At 36.3% G+C, this 21,681-nt stretch overlaps 1 protein-coding gene across 1 annotated transcript in view; it reads right to left on the bottom strand.

The window, feature by feature from the left end:
• Positions 1-11,314, bottom strand: part of LOC139980788 (uncharacterized) — a 36,627-nt gene extending 25,313 nt beyond the window's left edge. Inside the window, exon 1 of the mRNA XM_071992721.1 lies at positions 11,159-11,314. Coding sequence (XP_071848822.1) covers positions 11,159-11,221 — 63 coding nt within the window. The 5' untranslated portion in view covers positions 11,222-11,314. The remainder of the gene's footprint in view (positions 1-11,158) is intronic.
• Between the last annotated feature and the right edge of the window lie 10,367 nt (positions 11,315-21,681).

Here is a 21,681-nt window from a genome sequence, read left to right as displayed (position 1 = left end):
AAATGGCGGAAATGCAGAGTCGATCCCAACATTTTCAATGGTAACATGCAAAATATTGTTTGGATGGGTCTCCTGAACAAAATGATACCACTCGCGGAGAGTCTGGGGGGGGGGGTGCTTGGTGGGTCCTGATAGCCCATGGACTAAAATAGTTCAGCCATGACCACACACGATTATCGATAGATGCAATCTTTTCAGATAAGTCGAACCTCCCTTAAGACAAGTTCCTCATCTCAAAACCAATTGAATATTTCAGACATGTTCTAACAGAGGTGATAACAAATTATCATTGATTTCACCACTACTACTATCACCTGAGGTTTTGAAAATATCATGTGCTTGATGACTGATTTAATGACTAAAAGAGTGACAATTTGCTCTCAACAAAGGAGATGAATAATAACATTGAAAAATGTCTATAGAAGCAAATCAGAAATAGGAGAACGGTTGTTGTCATATTCGAAGAGTGAAAAGGGGATCTATGTACCACTGCCTTGATAGTTCTATTCATATTAGCGACTAGCCTATTAGAAAATGTTAATGCATCTAAATAGAAATGAATATATATCTCGTGATTATTCTACAACCATTTCATCTTATTTGATATTACTTGGCTTTTTATATCATGTTAGAAATAACCTTGTAATTTAGTGTATCAGCTTAGACATATATAGGCCCGTATCAGTCAAAACTAGCAATGTTAGGGCTACGAGATGTCCACATTACTATTCATTGAACAAAATAAATTATGACAACTGTCGGTTAACTTAACCAATCGTTCCATCAAGATAAATTAGAGTATATTGCATCTGAAATTACTCCAGAAAAACCAAGATCCATAGTTGTACATGCCGGGGCCCAGCAATTGTTGCCTACAATGCATAGCCTATACCTTACAGGTCCAGTAGCCTACGTTTGCTTTGATTCAATAATTTCTGGGGGACGGTGTCAGGTGGTTAGCGTTGCTAAAACGCATAAAAAAGTTTACCTCTGATTTAATGCTAACTATCAATATCTGATTTAACTCTGTTCATGGTTCCTTATAAGGATCTTGGCTAAAGTCTTCATTGCCAGTACCTTTTTGAGCTAATACCCTGCAACTAATTTCGCAGTTTTCTAAAAGAGAACTTTATAGTACATAATATAAATATTTTTGAGACACAACTAAAGGAGGAAAAAATGATAGTTTTACATCAATTTGACATGACATTCGCTTTTTTTAAATGTTACATTTCCAATAGAAACTGAACACTTCCAAAGGAGAAGAAACCTTACGGGCGCCTCATTCGTCTTACATTAATAGAATATTTGTACATAGAACATGACATACAACATCCTGCTTCCACATGAAAACAAGTACAAAATTCGATTCGCTGAAGCTAACCAACATTGCAGTCTATTCATAGGTAGGTGTGATTTCCCTTGCAGAAACTTGCTTTAATGGCTAGTATTCATAGTTCAACCTTTTAATCTCTCAGAACTCAAACACTCTCACAATAACTGTGAATTATTTAGAATGCAGAAATAAAACCAGAGTTTAAAACGTACCTGACTAGTGGTACCGCAAGGAAAGTCTTCAATGAATTGCAAATTTTAGATTTCCAAAAGAAACTTAACACTTTCAAAAAAGAAGAATACTTGCGGACGTGTCATCCGTGTTACACTAACAGACAGGACACACAACAACCTGCTTCCAAAAAAAAAAAATAAGTACAAACATCGATTCCCTGAAGCCAACCAACAATATTCAATAACATGCAAGTTTTAGTTTTCCAATAGAAACCTAACCGTTCACCTTCCAAAGAAGATGAAAACTTGGGGACGTCTCATGTAGTCCTGCGCTCGAAAACAGAGTATTGTCGACTGTTTCTACATGTATGGCACACAATATTCTTCTTCCACATTCAAATAAAAACAAAATCAATGCACTGATACCAATCAACTTTGCAGTCTATACATACGAAGCTGTGTTTCCCCACAAAGATATTACAAAATACCAACTTTAGCCCACGTAGATTGTGACGTTGAATACAAAACAATGTCGGTACTAACCGTGAACTTGTTTATTGAATCAGTTCAATAATTGACATTGATGTTACACCCATGGAATGTGTGAGTTACCTTGAACTTTGTAGGATTCTATATTGCGTACACCCAGGAACATGTAGGAACTAGACATAGACTAGACAATTGGCATAAACTTCATGACTTGCAAAAACTGAACATGTGACCCGGCTTAAACTTTGTTGATCGCTTACCAATGACTTCTTTGTTTTATATCGATTTTTCTAATGCTTTTTTTCAGGATCAAGCCTTTTCGTTCCTTTTTTTCTTTCTAGACCCTGGTAGAAATTCCAGTAGAACCCAGTTAAAAAATCAACTAGGTTCTACTAGGGCCTACTATGTTTAACTGGTTTTTAACTGTGTTTAACTGGGTCTTACTGGGTTCCAACTGGGCTATGCTGAACATGAGCTAGGTTCAACTGGGTTTACACAATGTTCAACTGGGTTTGTTCAGGCCCAACTGAGTTTGAACTGATCCAGTTGGGCTCCAACTAGGTTTCACTGGTTTTTGCACTAGCCCAACTGGGTTTGAACAATGTTGACTGGTGAACTTTCCCTGTTGGGGTTGAACTAGGTTTCAACTGGTTTTGCACTGCCCAACTGGGTTTGGACTATTGGCTGGTGAACTGACCCAGCTGGGGTTTAACTAGGTTTCACTGGTTTGCACAAGCCCAACTGGGTTTGAACTATGTTCACTGGTGAACTTGCCCTGTTGGGGTTGAACTAGGTTTCACACTGGCTCAACTGGGTTTGGACTATGTTGACTGCTTTTATTTTAGGCGTAATTATCAAGAATATTATAATGTAAGTTCGTAAGCAGTAACCGTATCGTAATATACTGAAAATGCTAAATTAGCCAACTTATGAGGGGTGTCAAATAAATCTTTGTCAAATTTATCACAGTTATGATGAAACGATTACATTTTTGTACCGCAATGATTACAAATATGAAATATTTCCTAATAATAAATTTGAAAAAAATAATGTTATACTTTGTTCGTCGATTTGAACAATTGGTAGGCAAAATGCCTTCCTAGTGCAAAATAGTATGATCCGACTAAATTTGAACTTTGACATCTGTCCTTTGTGTAAGCGCTAAATTTATAAATTCCGAATCCGCATACGGCAACAGAAGCTTCGCAGAATAATCGCATTTGTAACCGATTTTGCCAACAATTTTAAATTATTACCGCGGCTAAGTTCCCTCCTTTGTGATCTTGCAGTATCTTTATATTATTGACTTATAATTGTAACATTATAATTGATTGTAAACGTGCTCTTTATCATAAATATTTGAATTGAAAAGAAACTTTATATATAGGCTAGTGACTTAGGACTATAGTATAGGCTAGGCCTAACAAACCGGTTCCCTACTAGGTATATCACATGGTACAATTACTAACGTTAGACATATCCTAACGTTATAGTTGCCTAGCTTATAGGGGCCTAACCTAGTTATACTCAAGTTAACACCTATATTTAGCCGCATGATTTAAGGAAAGTTATCGTCAACTAGCAAACATAATAGCAGTTTTCAAAATTTACGCAATTGCCTTGATTGTTGTTTCAAACATGAAGTGTCCTATTGGCATTTAACATACTTTGCAAAAGTCATTAGCCTCGTAAAGTGAACAGCATTACACGTATATGCTACAAATGTGAGGATGCCCTACACTGAATATTATGAACATATAATTAAACTATCAATCTAATTTCAAGTGAGGCTTCATTTGTACAGTGTAAGATAGTCAGCTCTTACATATAGTTTTGTTTTGTAACATAGTTTTACTTGTTTATTAGTGCAGTGCTCATTGTACAGAGGGTTATACATGTGTACAGTACATTTGTATGTTGTCTTGTGGCAGCAAAAGGGTTGATTAAAAACTTTCTCTCTTCTGGGTTGCTAGGCAACTATCTTGTTCTTCCTGGAAAATAGCCCTCACAGGAAATGGGGTCTGTGTGTATATATTTTAGGAACAAAGGAGTTTTGTGAGGGTACAGTATAGGGAGTTGGCAATGGGCTATGAGTATCTGAGCAAGGCAGTTGTAAAAGAAGAGAAAGATAGTTTAATGGCTGGATAGTTTGTTTTAAACCTTAATTTACATAGTTCAAGTTACTGTAGACCTTATTATTTTATGGAAGTTGTGATATTCAACTGACACTCTGGGACACTATTTATTATAAAGGATACTATTTACTATAAAGGATATTGTATTACAATAAAGGATATTCCAGGACACCATCACCTATACATAAAGGACATTATTTTACTACAAAGGATGTTGACATTATTTTACTGAAAGGATACCCTGGAACACTATTTCATATAAATTAAAGGATACTTTTTTGCTGGGATCGGACATTCATAAAACCATTTATTGGGCTCAACTATACTGATGTCGTAGAATATCTGATGTCGTGGAAGGTCTGAGGTCGTAGAATACTTGATGTCACCAGCAGGCCAACTCACCAGAACAGACTTTTAAATTAAGCGTATTTCTTTATATTTTGGGTGCGCACCTCACGACTGCAAGTTGTTTCATTTAATTCTTTGACTGGGCCCAGATCAGCTGTACATTGTTCGTTATTCATAATTATAATTTCTTTTGATCCAATCCAGTTGACTTCTCCATTTTTATATGTTTCTTGCTCTGTGTTAGGTCATCACACCAAACCCAGAGTTCTCTGATCAAGAACAAACATTTATTTCAGTGGCTTACACCCTTAATACTTACAATATAGATCTACCGTTAACAAATGAAAACTTCTTATAGTGTGGTGTTATATAAGTGTAGATAACACCAGTTGAGGATCCCAGTTCAAACTATTTAAAAATATAAGAAGTAAAACATAGTTCACCCAGTTTAACCCAGCAAAACATAGTTGACCCAGTTGAACCCAGTAAAACAGTTGACCCAGTAAAACATAGTTGACCCAGTAAAACATAGTTGAACCAGTTGGACCCATTAAAACATAGTTGAACCAGTTGGACCCAGTAAAACATAGTTGAACCAGTTGGACCCAGTAAAACATAGTTGAACCAGTTGGACCCAGTAAACATAGTTGGACCCAGTAAAACATAGTTGAACTTGAACCAGTTGAACCCAGTAAAACATAGTTGAACCCAGTAAAACATTGGGAACCCCAGTTCACCCAGTTCAACCTAGTTCAAATTTGGGCCAATTTCCGTATAGAAAATTCCAGTTGAACCCAGTTCAAAAGTTCAACTGGAATTTCCACCAGGGAGAGTTTGCCTGACCTTGAAGTATATTTAGTGTTCACTGGCTTGAGTTTCTTACAAAATACTTTCCTGAAGCAATCATCAGGGTTTGATGCCGGTGTAGCAGTACAAACTGTCGCATTTTCCCCATTTTTCAGTACATACTGTCCTAGGACGATATTTGCTGTGAGGTGGGGACACAATTTTCAGCAGATAATGTCCGACCGGACTAAATGTGCTGGTATAGAGTGTCTCCGCGGACACTTTGTACAGGGCGACACTCTGTACTGTCACACCGGCCTAACAGCTGGGGAGCACTAACGTATTAAGAGGATTTATGTGATTTAGTGTGGTCAAATGCCCAGCCATGACAAAACACAAAAGAAAGAAAAACGGCCATTTCTTGATCCACGCAGATAAAAACTATACAAGATAACTTTACTCATATATATTCCATGTGTTATGCTTATACCTAGGTTGTATTTGCGCAGTTTTACCTTTCATTTTCCCTGGCGGAGTCAAAATCAACTGAGCGGAATCACTTGAATATACCAGGAAAATGTCCAGTAGGTAGATGCAGAATATTTACAAACAAAATCTAAGACGTAAACGATTGTATTTCTCAATTACAATTTTTTAAGTTTTCTTGTAGATGAAACTTTCTTTGTTCTCTTTATGACCATATGTTGAACTTTATTCTGCATCTGCATCTCATTAATATTTATTAAAGATGATTTTCTATAGTGTTAATTTGTGTTAATCTAGATAAAAGAAAACAGTTAATAATTCAGAATGCATTTTGGAATATTCAGGAGAATGTTTTCATACTCTATGTCGTTTTACTAATATTATAAATTGTTTGAGAAGTAAAAGTTTAATATGTCGGGACAAGAAAGCTTTCGTAAACATACGAAGTTGCTACTAATGTTTGTTACAAATCTCTGTTGGTTTATTTAAACTGCTTAAAACCTTTCCCCCATAAGTTTCATCCATCTGCATCCCCCCCCCCAGCCCTCAGCCCCGAGTTGTTTTGTGTGTTTGTATATATTTGTGTAGATTTGGAAATGGTATACTGTTATGTGCTCTTGTTGAGAAAAATCACCAAGCCTTGAATTAGAACAAATTAACCTAAATTAACCGGTGCGATGAAGCCGAAACTGTTTATGACAGATACATGCACGCTACTGTAAAATTTCAGGAAGAACTAACCTTTAAATTGACAATGGAGCGATTAACATCATAGCAAGCTTTGAGGACAACTATTCCTTTTCTCCATATGTGACTGTTGACACTCAGTTCAAATAGATTACATATGGTAAATAACGCACAACATCCTACTCTCGTTTAATTTCTCTCTGAGACCATACGTTCCCTTCTATTTGAAATTATTCTCCTCGGTTAATCTCATTTTCTCAATGAAAATGAATCAGGTCATATTTTTATTGTCGCCTTCCATGTGCATGTTTATTCTTATGCTCACGTTACCAATATAACTTATACATTTGTTGTTGTGTAAATTGTTTCTGCAACTATATAATGATGACGTGCTTCTCTGAATATAGATCCTGATATGTCCGAATCTCCATGTCCTCTGTATGCAATATTTCAAATAATCACACACAAAAAATCACACCATATATAAACTGAAACACTCGTGATCTCATCTGCCACAAAACATATCCAAGTAGGACACAAATTTCCAGATTAATTGAATATTATCTTTCGAAGGCGATTTGTTGCACCATTGTTCGTTGGTAAATCATTTGGCATAGTCCACATTTCGCTATTACTTTTCGCTAGAATATCCAACTAATGATTCACTTAAGTATTCTAATAGCTATCGCCTGGTCATATCGGTTAAAAAAATATAGGGATCTTTTCATCACCACACGTCATATGCCATCACCAATGAATAGGTGCATGTGTTTACATGGTTAACAATGCTAACAAATGCAAACATTGAACAGAATATGACAATAGAGGTGTGCTAGCTAGATACAAAAGATTTGCAGGATTATCATTTCCTCATGCACGCAACGATATATATAGACAATAAGATGTGTACTTGGAAATGAAAAAGCATTGAATCGTAAAATTGAGTAATAAGAGAAGCTTCTCGTTTCGTAGTAAGAATTGCACCAGATAGGGTTATATTCGGAAGCTCGTAACCCGTATTAGTTATTCAGCAGAAGTTTACCATATATCTAAAATATATATCATTTCAATTACTTGTTTCTTTGCAACAACTACATAACTCATAGAGTGTCACAAATTGATGTTATAAGAAAGAAATTTTACAGTAGAACTATATACATGACGGTGCATAAATGGTTGTGAAAGGAAGTGATCACCTAAAAGAACATTAGAAGGTATGTCAATAACTTAGGCCACTCGATGTAAAGGAAAGAGAAGAAGAATCAACGAATTGAAAACAAGAATCCAAAACCTAGAAGAAAATGTGTGATCAAGAATATTTTCTATGACGCTCCCTCAAGTGTTTTTTGAAGTTCTGTAGTTAATTAAGGTATATTTCTGAGTTATATAGGGAGAGAGTTCTATGACACAGCGGATCTACTGCGTATCCTTTGTTTTAAGAACGTTTGTTCTAAAGTTATAGTGACATGCAACTGATTGTGTTATGTGGAATTCAATAGGAGAAAAAAAAAACTTCCATAATTCCTTTATTGCATCTAGTCACAACTAATCAATCAATGTTTGAGGGTTATAACTTTTAAATGTTTGTTGTAGCACCTGTAAGGGTTAAGAATGCCACATGTACCATAGATTTTCTCGTTAATGCACCTGTAAGGCTTAAGAATGCCACGTGACACCATAGATGCCAATCCCATACAGCTCTTGGATAGACAAAAGATAACTAAATAGCAACAGCTCTGGAAAGGAACTTGTATTAGACGATAAAACATGCATGCCGGTGGACTTAATAAGGTTATGACAAACCGTCTTCAACGTGTGGTCTGAAAGACAGCCTTTCATCAACTAAAAGACCCAGGTATTTTACGCAGTTTGTCTCGGAGATCTTAGTAATCGTGTAAAGCAACCGAGACAAGAATGATCAACAAGCTCTTTGGCGTGGAACACTTGGTGCAATTAGTTTAGATGCGAGGTGAGTTTGTTATTATCAAACCACGTTTTCAGTATCCCCAAGTCAATTTGGGACCTCTGATTGAGATTTATGACATTGTCGTCATGAAAAAATTGCACATTTGTATCATCGGCAATAGGCAAATCATTAACGTCAAGTCGTTATGTATTGTATATTCACTAATGGGTTTTAGTGTATTTGTGTTAAAGCCCTTTTAAGGAAATTTGTTTTCCTTACGATAAATATCACAGTCAACCAATCCGATTTTGTAATAGCGTCCTCGTATTTGTAAATAACGTTCAAAATGTTACCTGTGTATCTCTATGTAAACTTTGCTAAAAGTATTCACAACAGTATTTTCCACAATGACATTTTAAATTATTTCCAAACATTGCGGAGTGTTAGACAACCGTATAGTGGATGAACTGTCGCAATGAGGAAATTATTTGGGAATCTGTTTAATATTTGCCCCATGCGAGATTACTTACATTATCTTCTTTTTTTGAAGAAAAAAAACAGCAAAACAAACAAAAAATCTTTTGGATATTTGACTGTGGTATCGTGTTGAGAATGAGGTAGGTATTTCTTCATTCCTCATGACATAATAAGACATAATTTCTTAGATATGAATTAGTTATGCAACCCATCATATCAATTAACTCTCTTTGTCATGGCTGCAGGTGAACATCATAGGCATCATAGTCACGTCATAATGTGTTGTATTCACTCATGGGTTTCAGTGTATTCTTGTCAACACTTTTATGGATATTTGTTTACCTTACTATACCTTCTTGGTTACTGAAAACTACAGAGTGTTCACTGTTGAATACCCGTCGCGGTTTTACGGGAGCTATTGGTGTGGATAATACATGTGCTTCGCTTCGATTTCAGCAGGGAGTTGTTATGTAAACTCCCTGATTTCAGGCCCACAGTTAATAAATATCACAGTCAACTAATCCGATTTTGTAATGGCGTCCTCGTGTTTGTAAGTAACGTTTGATATGGTTACCTGTCAGTGTATCTCTGTACGTAATGCTTTATATCCCTCGCCCCACAGACCCACCCACCCACCCTTGATCACCACCCCCACTGTTTTATGGTATGCAAATACTATATCGTTTTCGTGAGTGTGACAGTGTTTCGCTGGTAGATTATTACACTTATCCGTTGTATTCGTACGTAAATTAATTATTTAAACAGCTTAAATGGACAGTGGACAATATTGGACCAGACGCTATAAGATAATCCTCTTGTATTATGCCAATACGGTTAAGGACGTTCACCAATGGACATTCTTTTAATTCTCACTCCTCTCTCCCCTTCATTACTCCTCGCCATCGTAGTAATGATAAAAGAAATCAATCAATAACGTCTGTTTGTATGTAGAATAATTGGAATCTTTGTCTTAAGTTCCGGATAGTCTTTAGTACTACATTGTGACAGTATAATGCCAATATGGTATAGGAGGTTTACAAACAATGTGGAAGCATCGTGTGTTCTTCGTATTAGTTTTCTGATTACAAGTCCAACAAAGCTCACGCATGTGTTTCTGATTTATCTTTTTAAGAGTTCTCAGTTTTAAGTAAAGATAGCTTACCAGTCAAAACGTCCCTTTACTTAAACGTCCTCTTACCAAAACGTCCCCGCTTTTGGTCAAATCGTCCCGTTGGTCAAAACGTCCCCGTTGGTCAAAACGTCCCCGTAAGTCAAAACGTCCCTGTCTATCACATTCATTCACAGTTGTGAATATATACTAATTTTAAGTTATAATTTGGCTAAGTTATCTGCATAGAAGTTGGATTACAGTCGCTAAATAAATCATGAAGGACTACATCGTTTAATTATATTTGGTATGAAAAAGGTATACGCTATATGTTTTTCAGTGAATTAAAGAATTAAGGAAATCAAAAAATATTATACAAGAGGAATTAAAAAAGAATTTGGATGTGTATACTTTATTTGTAGAATTTTGTCACGGTACGTGCCCCTGTTGATATTTGACATTTTGAAGTATAGGATATACCGTTCGATGGTTTACCTTTAGTTTGGTAACGTTACATGTTTTACTAAAAAATTATACTCAAAATTGTTTCTGCCCTCATAACAGTCAATTCCCACTTCTAAAAACTGTGTTTTCAACCTAAACTATACTTATCCTAACTCTTTGATTTGAACTAATAACATTCACACTTGCATTCCAACTGATTATAAAAGAGGGGACGTTTTGACTCACGGGGACGTTTTCACTGCGGGGACGTTTCGGTAAAAGCAGGGACGTTTTGGTCTTAAAAAGGCCGGGACGTTTCGGTAAAGGGACGTTTTGACTGGATACCTGTCATTCGCAGTCATTGGTTTTAGTTTGTCCTTGATCAGGGTGAGAGAATCGTCATTACCCCTCCCCTTTCAAAGAAAATTTACTTAGCCTAGGTCATACACTTAATTCCAGCAGTCACAGTATATCGATATTTCAATAACCATCCTATCCGAATGTCCAATCCCCGTACCATATATATACGTGTAGGTATAATCAGGCTACATGTCACTAGGTTAGTGTAGCGCCAGTGAACATGTTACCCTACGCCTACGGTATGCTCATGTTACTTTGAATCGTCACAACTATCCTAGCCTAACCTACTGTAGGTTGGTCTGTTAACACTAGTAGTAGTAGTAGTAGTAGTAGTAGTAGTAGTAGTAGTAGTAGTAGTAGTATAGTATTAGTAGTTTTAGCCTAATCAGTGTACTACGACTATACCAAAAATATTTTAGTTACCCTGGGTGTTTTGTTTTCTTTCCCAGAATAGACATGAATCTTCCTTCTTGGTGTAGAGAACATAATAAATTATTATGTTCGCAGTTCGAGGACGTAAGTATCATTACTTAGATGCTATAGATCACTGTGTTGTCGTGGTTGTTTAAAAAATATCAGTATGCAGATTACCCCGGAGTCGCGATACGTGATTGGTCAACATGGTATAGTACTTTGGAACGCAAAATATGTCAAAATGATTTCGAACTGTATAGTGCTGTTATATTACTTATTGATCCATTACAATAGAAACTTCAGAAAATATAGCATGTATTTCAAGTGCAAGTTTCGGAAAGTCCTAAACCAGAGTGTTTTTGTTTTAACAAGAAATCTGATTATAGGTGGTGGGTGGTTGGATTTCGCGTTAATGTACATGGGTAGGTCATTGGGTTTCCTGTATGCTTGGTGTTTTCCGGTTACAAGGTTGAGTTTGATGTCAAGGTAGTTGGCTGATGTGAAGTTGGTTTGGACGGTTATTTGTAGGCCAAATGACTGGGAAATCTGGATCAGTTGTTTTCTTACGCGGTCTGCTTTGGGGCCTGGGTGGTATTTCATTACAGCAAGGCCGTCTCTTTTTAGGCCTATACCGGTCAAGTTTCGATATATATATATATATATATATATATATATATATATATATGTGTGTGTGTATATATATATATATATATATATATATATATATATATATAAACATACATACATACATACATATAGGCCTATAAACATACAAATTTTATTGTATGCGTCCAATTGTCTGTTGAGGCGTGGAAATTTTCGAGTCTGGTTATTAAGATACTATGAATTTTCAGTCTTCTCGAATAAGTCGAAATTTCTATTAAAAAGGTTAATGTTTTCTACTTTGGAGTGCTGTAGTTTGAAATAAATTCTTACAAACGATATCAAACTATTAATAGTTAATGTATTCATATTTTGCAACCATCAAGGTTAGTAGTTTCTTCATCTCGACTATTCACAGTCAAAGCCGCTCAACATTTCCTTTTGACGCCAAGTATTGACTCAAAAAAGTTTTCCTAGTTCTTTCCAAAGCTACTAGTTCTCAGGCTATACTTACAACTTTTCCCCTCTATAACAAAACCAGCTCTACTCTCTTCTCTTCTCCTATCTGTTCCCTGATTCTCTTCTTTTTTGGATTCCCGAAAGGGAAAACTATGGAGTCACTCTATACCGACAAAAGTTGTGAGGGGCCCACGGATTGCAAAGTAGGCATGACTATAACGCAAAGTCGGTAATTACTATAACGGTTAGATTCGTCCATTACGGAAACATACAGAAACGCTGTATTCAAAGCCTCAGAAAGGTTGCTCTTACTAAAACCGTAGGGTCTGCACCGTTTGTCAATGGTAGAAAAAAAATAAACAACAGGTAGAAGAAAAATATCAAAGAAGCATTAAAACTGTACTTGTTATTTCTAAATTAGGAAATGTTGATAATATAATGTAGTTAACATGTCTTTAATTGTTAAACTATGTTCTGTTTGATTCAGACATTGTTAACACCTATACAGTGGTCCATGTACTGGCGCTTTGGTTATTACTATTATTTGATAGGGTTACGTAAGTTGGCTATAAATAAAACAAAAATTAAAATAAATCTACAACGAAAATAACTGCTTGCATGGCAGAAGTTGTATAAGACACAGGCGTATTTTTTTAAATGTATTCTGAATAAAGTACTGGTTCGACTACTCAAAATATATATATTAGCTGTCAACCTTATGCATTTCGAGTAGAACCCCTGTGACAAATCTTACTCGGTACGAGTTAATCAGGTCACACATCCGCTTCGGAAGAAAGCAAATTCACTAGCTATGTGATTGCTTCAAAAACCCTCAATCTTTGATTTCTGTGTTTTTTAAACAAAACTATACAGAAAGCCTATCCAAATATTAGCTGGAGAAGGGTAATTCAGAAGGTTCGTATGGCATAGCCAACTGTGCGTTTTGTACTTACATTACTCTTGCTCTCCGAAGATGTTTCACCAAACGCTCTATTCTTATTCTGTCGTCGATTTGTACAATTTAATTTTTGTAACCGCAAGTGCAAAAGTTACTGCAAATATTTCCTGGCTTTTTGAATGGACACGCACCTCTACCATCTGATCATTTGGGGTGACCAGGGGAAAATTTGTAAAAATTTTGTAAACACGATATCTCAAGAAGAGAATCTTGGGCATATCTCTTATTTGGTGTGTAGAAGTATCACATTAAGTGCAAGAAGCCCTATCGTTTTTGGAGGAGGTCAAATGTCATTTGGGGTGTCAGAGGTCAAGTTGTGAAAATCTTGTAAACATGATATCTCACTATCTGAAGCTTGGGCAGATCTCATACTTGGTAAAAAGGTGTATACCATTGAGTAAGAGTAGCTTATTGATTTTGGTAAAGGTCATTTGGAGATAACAGGTCAAATCGTGAAAGCCTTGTATACATGATATTTCAAGAAGGGAACCTAGTACAGATCTCATGTTTGCTTTGTTGATGAACCATATTAAACTTTAAGGAGCCTATTATTGCTTACGGTGGAGGTCAACTGTTATTTCAAGTAACGTTTACTTCACGCCCCTCTTACTGTCTCTTTCCACTAACAAACCTTCCTAAACATAATATCGCAAGGGAAGCTTGGACAGATAGCATATTTGGTATGTAATTGTACCACATTGAGTACGGTATACCAGAAGCTAAATGTTATGGGTGGAGGTCAATGGTCGCTTGAGTTCACCAGGTGTTAAATTGTGAAAACCATGTTTCACACAGTATTTCAACAATGACATATGTATAATATAGTGTGTTTGTGTACCTATCACATTTAGTACTAGAAGCCTGTTATTGAGGTCCATGGTCATTCCAGGATAGCCTGTGTCATTATGAATTTATTGTTTGTGACATCACACTGCTTTTCACTTTAGTACTAAGATCAAGTATGTTGTACATCATCACTATACATTACGTCATATTCATGAAGACAACTGCTCATGTTACATCATCGAAACCACAATTCAGTTTTGCATTCAGGTTATACTGCTTTTATTGTTTTACTGCCAGTGGATATGGTTTGCTTGAAGTTCACAGACTCTGTAGACAATACAATAGGATACAGTTCAAAACTTTAGTTCCCATTTTTGTGTTTTATTACATTTCATCGTTACAATTGATACACGTGCCTGTTACAATAATTGACCCGGGCACATGGGTCAAATGTAACAATTTCTTTCATTTTATAGTAAGCGGTTTTTCCTTATCCATAACAGGAACTATCAAAAGTTAACATCAATAGGGTGGAGTACATTTCTAACTTACTAAACAATTTTAGGATAATAACAGCACATGTAAAGTTTGGCAGAAATTTAAAAGAAAAACAATGATTGTCCACGGTCTGCCCTACTACCCCAATGGAAGTTTTCCTCGAAGGCACTGTTACAAAAGATCTTCCACCAAGTTCCAACCAAACACCCAATCTCCAAGAGGCCATCTGAAACATGTGACCTTCCATGCCACATGTCGTTGCTACCACAAAATCTTAAGCACACATAGCACATAGGCACCATTTGTATAGCACATAAAGTTACCATTTCCACATCATAGCACCGATAATCCAAGTTTAATGGTAATCCAGGCTTTACAACCGATAATCACCACGTTTGTCGTTGAAAATATTGGATTATCGATCGATAAACCTGGATTATAGACAGATAAACCTGGATTACCGATAGATTTTCACATTTATTGTACGATGATCCAGGTCTCGAGCGAAATTTTTTAATTATCGGTAACTTGGCTTGCCATAGATGTTAAAGTGTCCACTCACTTGAAAGACTTTTACTGACTACAAAAGTGCAGGTTCAAAGTTGCTGGAATCCGATGATACGCTGCAAATTTGCAAAGCACTCTTGAAACACTGTCCTACCCTAGCCCGCCCCCCCCCCACTTCCTGCCACACCTTGTCCAGCCGAAAATTCCATCAAGTGTGGATGAATTCGATTTATCTTCGTCATAGTTGAGAATCAAAATCATTTAAAGGGCGGTGTCAATCGTGTTGAACAGAGCCGTATACAGAGAAATACTGGTCTGGTGTTGAAGAATTTCAGTTCAGTCAATGCAACTGCATATCATCTGATGGAAACAAGGATATGCTATCTCCCAAATTAGTTGATCTAAGATTTCAAAAACAGTCAATTGTTACCCTTACACACAAGTTCCTTCAGCAATGACATTGTTAATTTACCGTAGATCATTACAACTAGATATGTACCAAACCTGCACCTCCATTTAGCTACCTGATTTAAGGTTAAGTTGTGTCCCCCTCCCTACCGCCCATATGTTGAGAAAGACACACACAACAAAATCATCTATATTCAAACTTTAACTTTGCTTTATTGTCTCCTCCAGAACATCTGACCTCAAAGAGAACTCTATATAAATGTTAATTCAACCGACCCTCCGAATGAATAATTTGGAAACGGCGAACTGCCAAGGAAATAGTTTTGGACTCTTCCAGAAACTGCTAGCGAACTCAGTTTGGGAAAAATATTTACAACGTCAACCTATAAACTTTGCTAACTGTAGAATGATAGGCAATTTTTTCATAAAACTAAATTGCTTATATACTTATTGGGCATCGTGTGGATAAAGTTATAGATAGATGAAAAACTTAAAACATAGAAGAGCAATAGGATAATAAATGCAAAAAATATAGTTATTTGACATCGTGTTCATAAATTTATAAAAAATTGCAGTAATCAACCACACCACTTTTGGTTGATTTCACACTGTGGTTGTACATGGATACTATGTTAATAATTCAGATGTAAGCAACATCCGACTATATATATACCTTGTTGTTTTGTTTGTTCTTGTCTTATCAACAATTTCAGGTGGGTATTATCTCCTAGTCCAGGATGCCGTTCTGTACACTGGGACGAGAATGCTATTTGTTCTGCAAAACAAAGTATATAAGAATAATCTGAGCAGGAGGGCTATAACGAAAGGATCCACGGTTGCAATAAACGTAGCATAGAAATACACAAATACACCAAGAACCTTATAGTTTTAATTCCTTGGACATAATGTCAAGTCTTCAATTGTCTATCTGTCTGTCTGTCTGTCTGTCTGTCTGTCTGTCTGTCTGTCTGTCTGTCTGTCTGTCTGTCTGTCTGTCTGTCTGTCTGTCTGTCTGTCTGTCTGTCTGTCTATCTATCTATCTATCTACACTGTTAAAACACTGGGTAAAAAAAATTGTTGGGCAAGTTCCCTTTCAACTGTGTTGGTCAAATAGTGCCCAATTTATATATAGAAATGATCGAATCGCAGATTAGTTTGTTTGCCCATCGAGTTGGTAAACTCCGTGCTCATATTTGTCCACATGTCGGTCTTTTCTGTCATCGTATTCGTATGTTGGGCGAAATTTCGGTTCTTTATACCATACGCTGGGCAAGCATTCGGCTTTACCTTGGCGACGTTTACCAACGTTGGGCAACTTTGAATGCAAAGTGTGCTTGAGCGCGCGTGCACGACGAAGGGTTACATATTCCGTCGAGTTGACAGCCTCAAAAGTCGAAATGGAAGATCTACTCAAGAGCTGGGGGTTGTTTGTTCCCGACATAATTCAGTCTATGAAAGGTAATCATTTCAGTAAAGGGATTGAAGTAATCGGAATAAACTGGGACGATTCTTTCACACAATTTTCATCAACATTTTGTACTCCTATGCTAGGCCTAGTAGTAATACTAACGTTAGCGTATACTTTAGAGCCTATACAGTAGTGTAGCCTATCACAGTGACAAAAGGATACCTGTATACCGACGTACGTACTATATGCCTAGCCTAGATTACTTAAGCGAGTCCTACTCCTAGGCTAGTTAAGGTTAAGTGTGGAGTTCGAACTTCCAATAACCTTTTCTATCCTTTTAATAAGCCTATGGTGATCCGTGGTTGAAATCTTGGGCTTATGTTTACAATGTGTATCGTTTTTATTATGCTACAGTGGCAATCTACAGTAGCTTCTGCATATTACGGTAATTTCTTAGTGTTTATTGTAGATAATAGAAACTGTAGGTCAAATGACAATAAATTAAGTCAGCAGAGGTCAAACAATGACCTTTAACCATATTACCTCAGGAACAACCAGGTTGATGATGTTAAGTATGTTCTGTATATTTCCCATATTGAATACAGGATCACTATCTTTCTTTGAATGGGAGGGGGGTCTCCCAGCTACTTACCTACCCTATTGTGTCTAACCTGATGACTATTGAATTTGGTATTTACTTCCCGATAGACTATTATATTACAACAACCATTGAGTTTGAGGTTTTTATGCTTTGCTAAATTTGGCATTTTGGTTTTCACTTGCAGAGGAGAAGGACAACCTGTCATTGCTCATGTTACCACTTATTTTTGGGACCAGGAGCAAGGCCAAAACTGGAGGACGATCAGCGGCAACAGATAATGCTTCATCATTTATTGAATTAAAAAGGGTATGTCTAAATGCATTATTCATATCTGCTGCTGACTTTGCTTGTAATCAGCTAGGGTTTGAATCTCGTAATCCAAGAATCAGTGGTTCAAATCCCGGCTACATTGTGTCCTTAGGCAAGGCACTCTATCTTGATGGCCTCACTCCACTCAGGTGAAAATGTGAACTTGTGAGGAACCTGAGCAAAACCCTGTGTGGATTACAAAGACTGCAGCAACTTAATCTTTAGGATTGTTGGAGATTTGTGACAGGCTCCACTGATCTGTAAAACCCTTTAAGCTGTATTTTCATCATTATTGTTATTGTTCTTTTTTTTCTTGTTCTTCTTGTCGTTGTCGTTGGTGGTAGTAGTAGTATTAGTATCAGTAGTATTAGGTGTAGTATTGCTATTGTTGGACATTGGATTGTGCAAAATTCCAAAGTTCAAAACTAGCATGTACCCATTGTGATCTACATTTTTATTTCGAATGGGAAGGAGGTGCCAACTAATGCCCTACGACGATCTTCTTGTTCACTTAGATGATCTTAAGTCAGTTAAGTCCCTCCAAACTAATTCTACATATGAATCCGTGGTGTACTGGTATCATCCTACTGGTTAGACATATCAAAAGGGAGCGTTTCCATTTTTAATTTATACTACAAGTTCAATAACATATTTGTGATATGCATAAAGTAAATGGTTTTGGCTGTAATATAGAACACACCAGAAATAAATAAATTTGAACATGGAATACTAAAAGCTACTTTTCATTGCTTCTATTGGTTTCACAGGAGCACACCCATTTGCCTTCATACTTACAGGGAATAAGCAGTGAATGAAGATCTCAGTCTTTCATCCTTGGGTTTTACTCAGACTTCAAGCTGACACCATCACAAGTGTTTGTTATCTTGGAGAAGCACGCAGTGAGCGTGCAGACACTCTCTGAAGGAGTCGACATCTGCTATAAAGCACACTACATATTCAACTTGCAGTACCAGCACCACTGCCGAAATGTTTGGGGTTTCATTGAAAGTTGCATATATAAACAATCAGGAATGAAGAATCTTTCCTCCTCCATCCGGTCTTTCAGAGCTTTCATGAAGAATGCTGCCAGTCCTTAAACAGTTTATCACCTGGCTCGGAGCCTTTTTTCCTCGAGGTATCATAATGGGATACATATCCAAAGCCCTAATACCGCTGTTTCAAACTTCGACACAAATTACAAGGTGTCTAGAAATTCATTTTTGAAGCATGCATTTATCATGGAATTGGGTAAAAAAAAGTGGATGATACAAGTATATGTAGGTTACATTTGCTGAAATGGGCAGTTGCCATGATTTTACGGCTAATTAAGGAACTATTTAGCTACTGTAGCACTTAAGTTAAGATATTTCGCAGAACTAGTCCATAGGAATTTTTATGTACAACTAAACATCTAGATTTGAACTTACTCTGTAATTGTATTCACTTAAATCAAAATGACAACATTATTAAGGGCACCCATGAAAGGCAGAGCTTCATGCACAATGTGACTGCAAATGTTATTTTGAAACTTACTCTTGATTTGCACCACCAATTAAAATTCTTCCAGCAACTACTGTGTGATGAGCTAGTGTACAATGAACTGACATACTTGTGCTCTTTCTATCCACTATTTTAACATTTTTACATATGTAGAATAGACCCTTCCCCCTCCCCCATCTCAATGTAATGAACTTGCAAACATTCCCTTAGCCTGTGTTACCTTGTATATTTGGAAACTGAAAGGAAACTGAACAGTGTGCCTTACGTGACTAATTTGCATAGGAATATCAGTATAAAATGCATATCAATTAAATTTTACCTTGAAGTTATTCCTCAATGTGTCCTTTTCAGATATAATAGGCCCCTTAGCAGATTTCTCTCAATGCTTCACAGGATTTATTGATTTCCTCCAAAAAGTTTAAATTCTTCATTTCTCTGCGTGACTTACGTGACAAATGTTGAGGGCGATATAATTCGCAATGGGAAAGCATTAATGTTTCGCAGTGGTGACAGAATTTATTTTGGGTTTTCAAAGTTCAGGAACTATAGGCTTCTGACTTAACTACAGACTTGTACTGAACATGATATTGAAAACACGTGTAAAATTTCGCTCTGATTTGTGTCTTACGTCACATGTAATGGCCCTAAAGAATGTTATCAGTTTTTAAATCATATGAACATTGTATAGCTTGCTTCACAGCACAGAAACACAGAAATTAGCATAGCAATATATCAAAATTTGCGGATCTTTGTTTTAATTATCATGAAGAACATTTTCAAAGACATTTTTTGGCCAGCCCTCATATCTCCTTTAATTCCATTAATCATTTGAACAAAAGTTTAAAAGTGTTACATTCATGTTCATCTAAAAAAGAGACTTTTTCCTATTCAACAATTTAAAGATGGCTAGTTATGTAGTAATCATTTTGTGGAAAATGTTTGCCAATATCATTAGATTGTGGAAGACAATTGTTCAAGTGCAAAAGAAATTGCTGTAAATTTTGTAAATTCAACTTTGTACATGGTTGCACATAATTATTAATTAATTCATGATGAGTTTAAAAGATTCCAAAGGTAATAAGTGATTAGCTATAGTCAGAAAACATAGGTCCTAACATAGATCTAGAGAGGGAGTGAGTCTGACCACAGCAAATTTCCATTTCCTAAACAAGAAAAGACAGCAAGGGCAGTACTGGGCTGAAGGCAGGAAGCATTTGGGTACAAGAACACTGCTGACATCCTGTTTTGCTTCCTGTTTAATAATAGTATGGAGCTTTACACCCCTTGATTGCAGCCCATTTTGATCCACCCTTGCATTGGTTAAATATTAATTTTAACCAGTACACTTTCAGACATGGGTACTCCAGAAATGGAGGGTGTATATGTGCTTTTGATCCACATTACTGAAACTTTTGGGATTAAAACTTAAGTTAAAAGGATAAAATATTAATGCAAAGTTGGTGTTTGATGTACAAGGGGGATTTTAGTTCTCATGGCAAGGAATCACAAAGCCATTGGCATTTTTTTCCATAAAATTTATCCTGTGGGATTCTTAAGAAAATTGAGGCCACAAATGTTAATGTCACTTTAGGGAAGGTTGTTTTCAGATCAAATGAGTTTCCAAGGAATGTGCGTGAACCCTACATAAATGAAACATATGGCTTCATTAATTAATTTATTTCAGTTCATACCCTTGTTTCAAGAATACCTGAATTTAAGACTTCTTATATCAAATTATACTGTTCAGTCAACAATAAGTTTCTTCAACCATTATAATTATATGTCTTGTTCAAGTTCAGTTCATTCAACAATAAGTTTATTCACCCATGAGAGTTATATGTGTCTTCTTCAAGGTCAGTGAATAAAGGTGTTCCATGTATTACAAAATACAGTATCTTTCTTTATTTCAAAGGATGTGATGTCTTAGATTTTTTAGAATTCCAACAGTTCTTTTCCATTATTGCCCAACACGATCCAAGAAACCCCCAACAGTTGGAAGTGGTTCAGGAATAACCCAACATTTGGTTGTTGCAAATGCCCAACAAAATCCATGAATTGTCGAACAATTGGGACAAATTTAGTATACACCCAACAGGTGGCTAAAGAACTGCCCAACAGATGGATACATTACTGGTGCCTTAACCCATACGTTGGTTAAATGATTTGCCCAACAAAATGAATGACCCACCCAACAGTTGGGGAAATGGCTAACCTGAACAGTTGGGTAATTCCCCTCCCAACTGTTGAGAATTTATTATACCTATTTGGGTTGGTCAATTTTTGCCCAACTTTTGAGGTTGCTGAATACATGCCCAACGTTGGTTAAAAAGTTGGGTAAATTTTGCCCATTATTTTTAACAGTCTATCTATCTATCTATCTATCTATCTATCTATCTATCTATCTATCTATCTATCTATCTATCTATCTATCTATCTATCTATCTATCTATCTATCTATCTATCTATCTATCTATCTATCTATCTATCTATCTATC

Source organism: Apostichopus japonicus, chromosome 15 (genome assembly GCF_037975245.1).
Source record: "Apostichopus japonicus isolate 1M-3 chromosome 15, ASM3797524v1, whole genome shotgun sequence".
Classification (NCBI taxonomy): domain Eukaryota; kingdom Metazoa; phylum Echinodermata; class Holothuroidea; order Aspidochirotida; family Stichopodidae; genus Apostichopus; species Apostichopus japonicus.
This window is presented reverse-complemented; position numbering and strand designations above follow the sequence as displayed.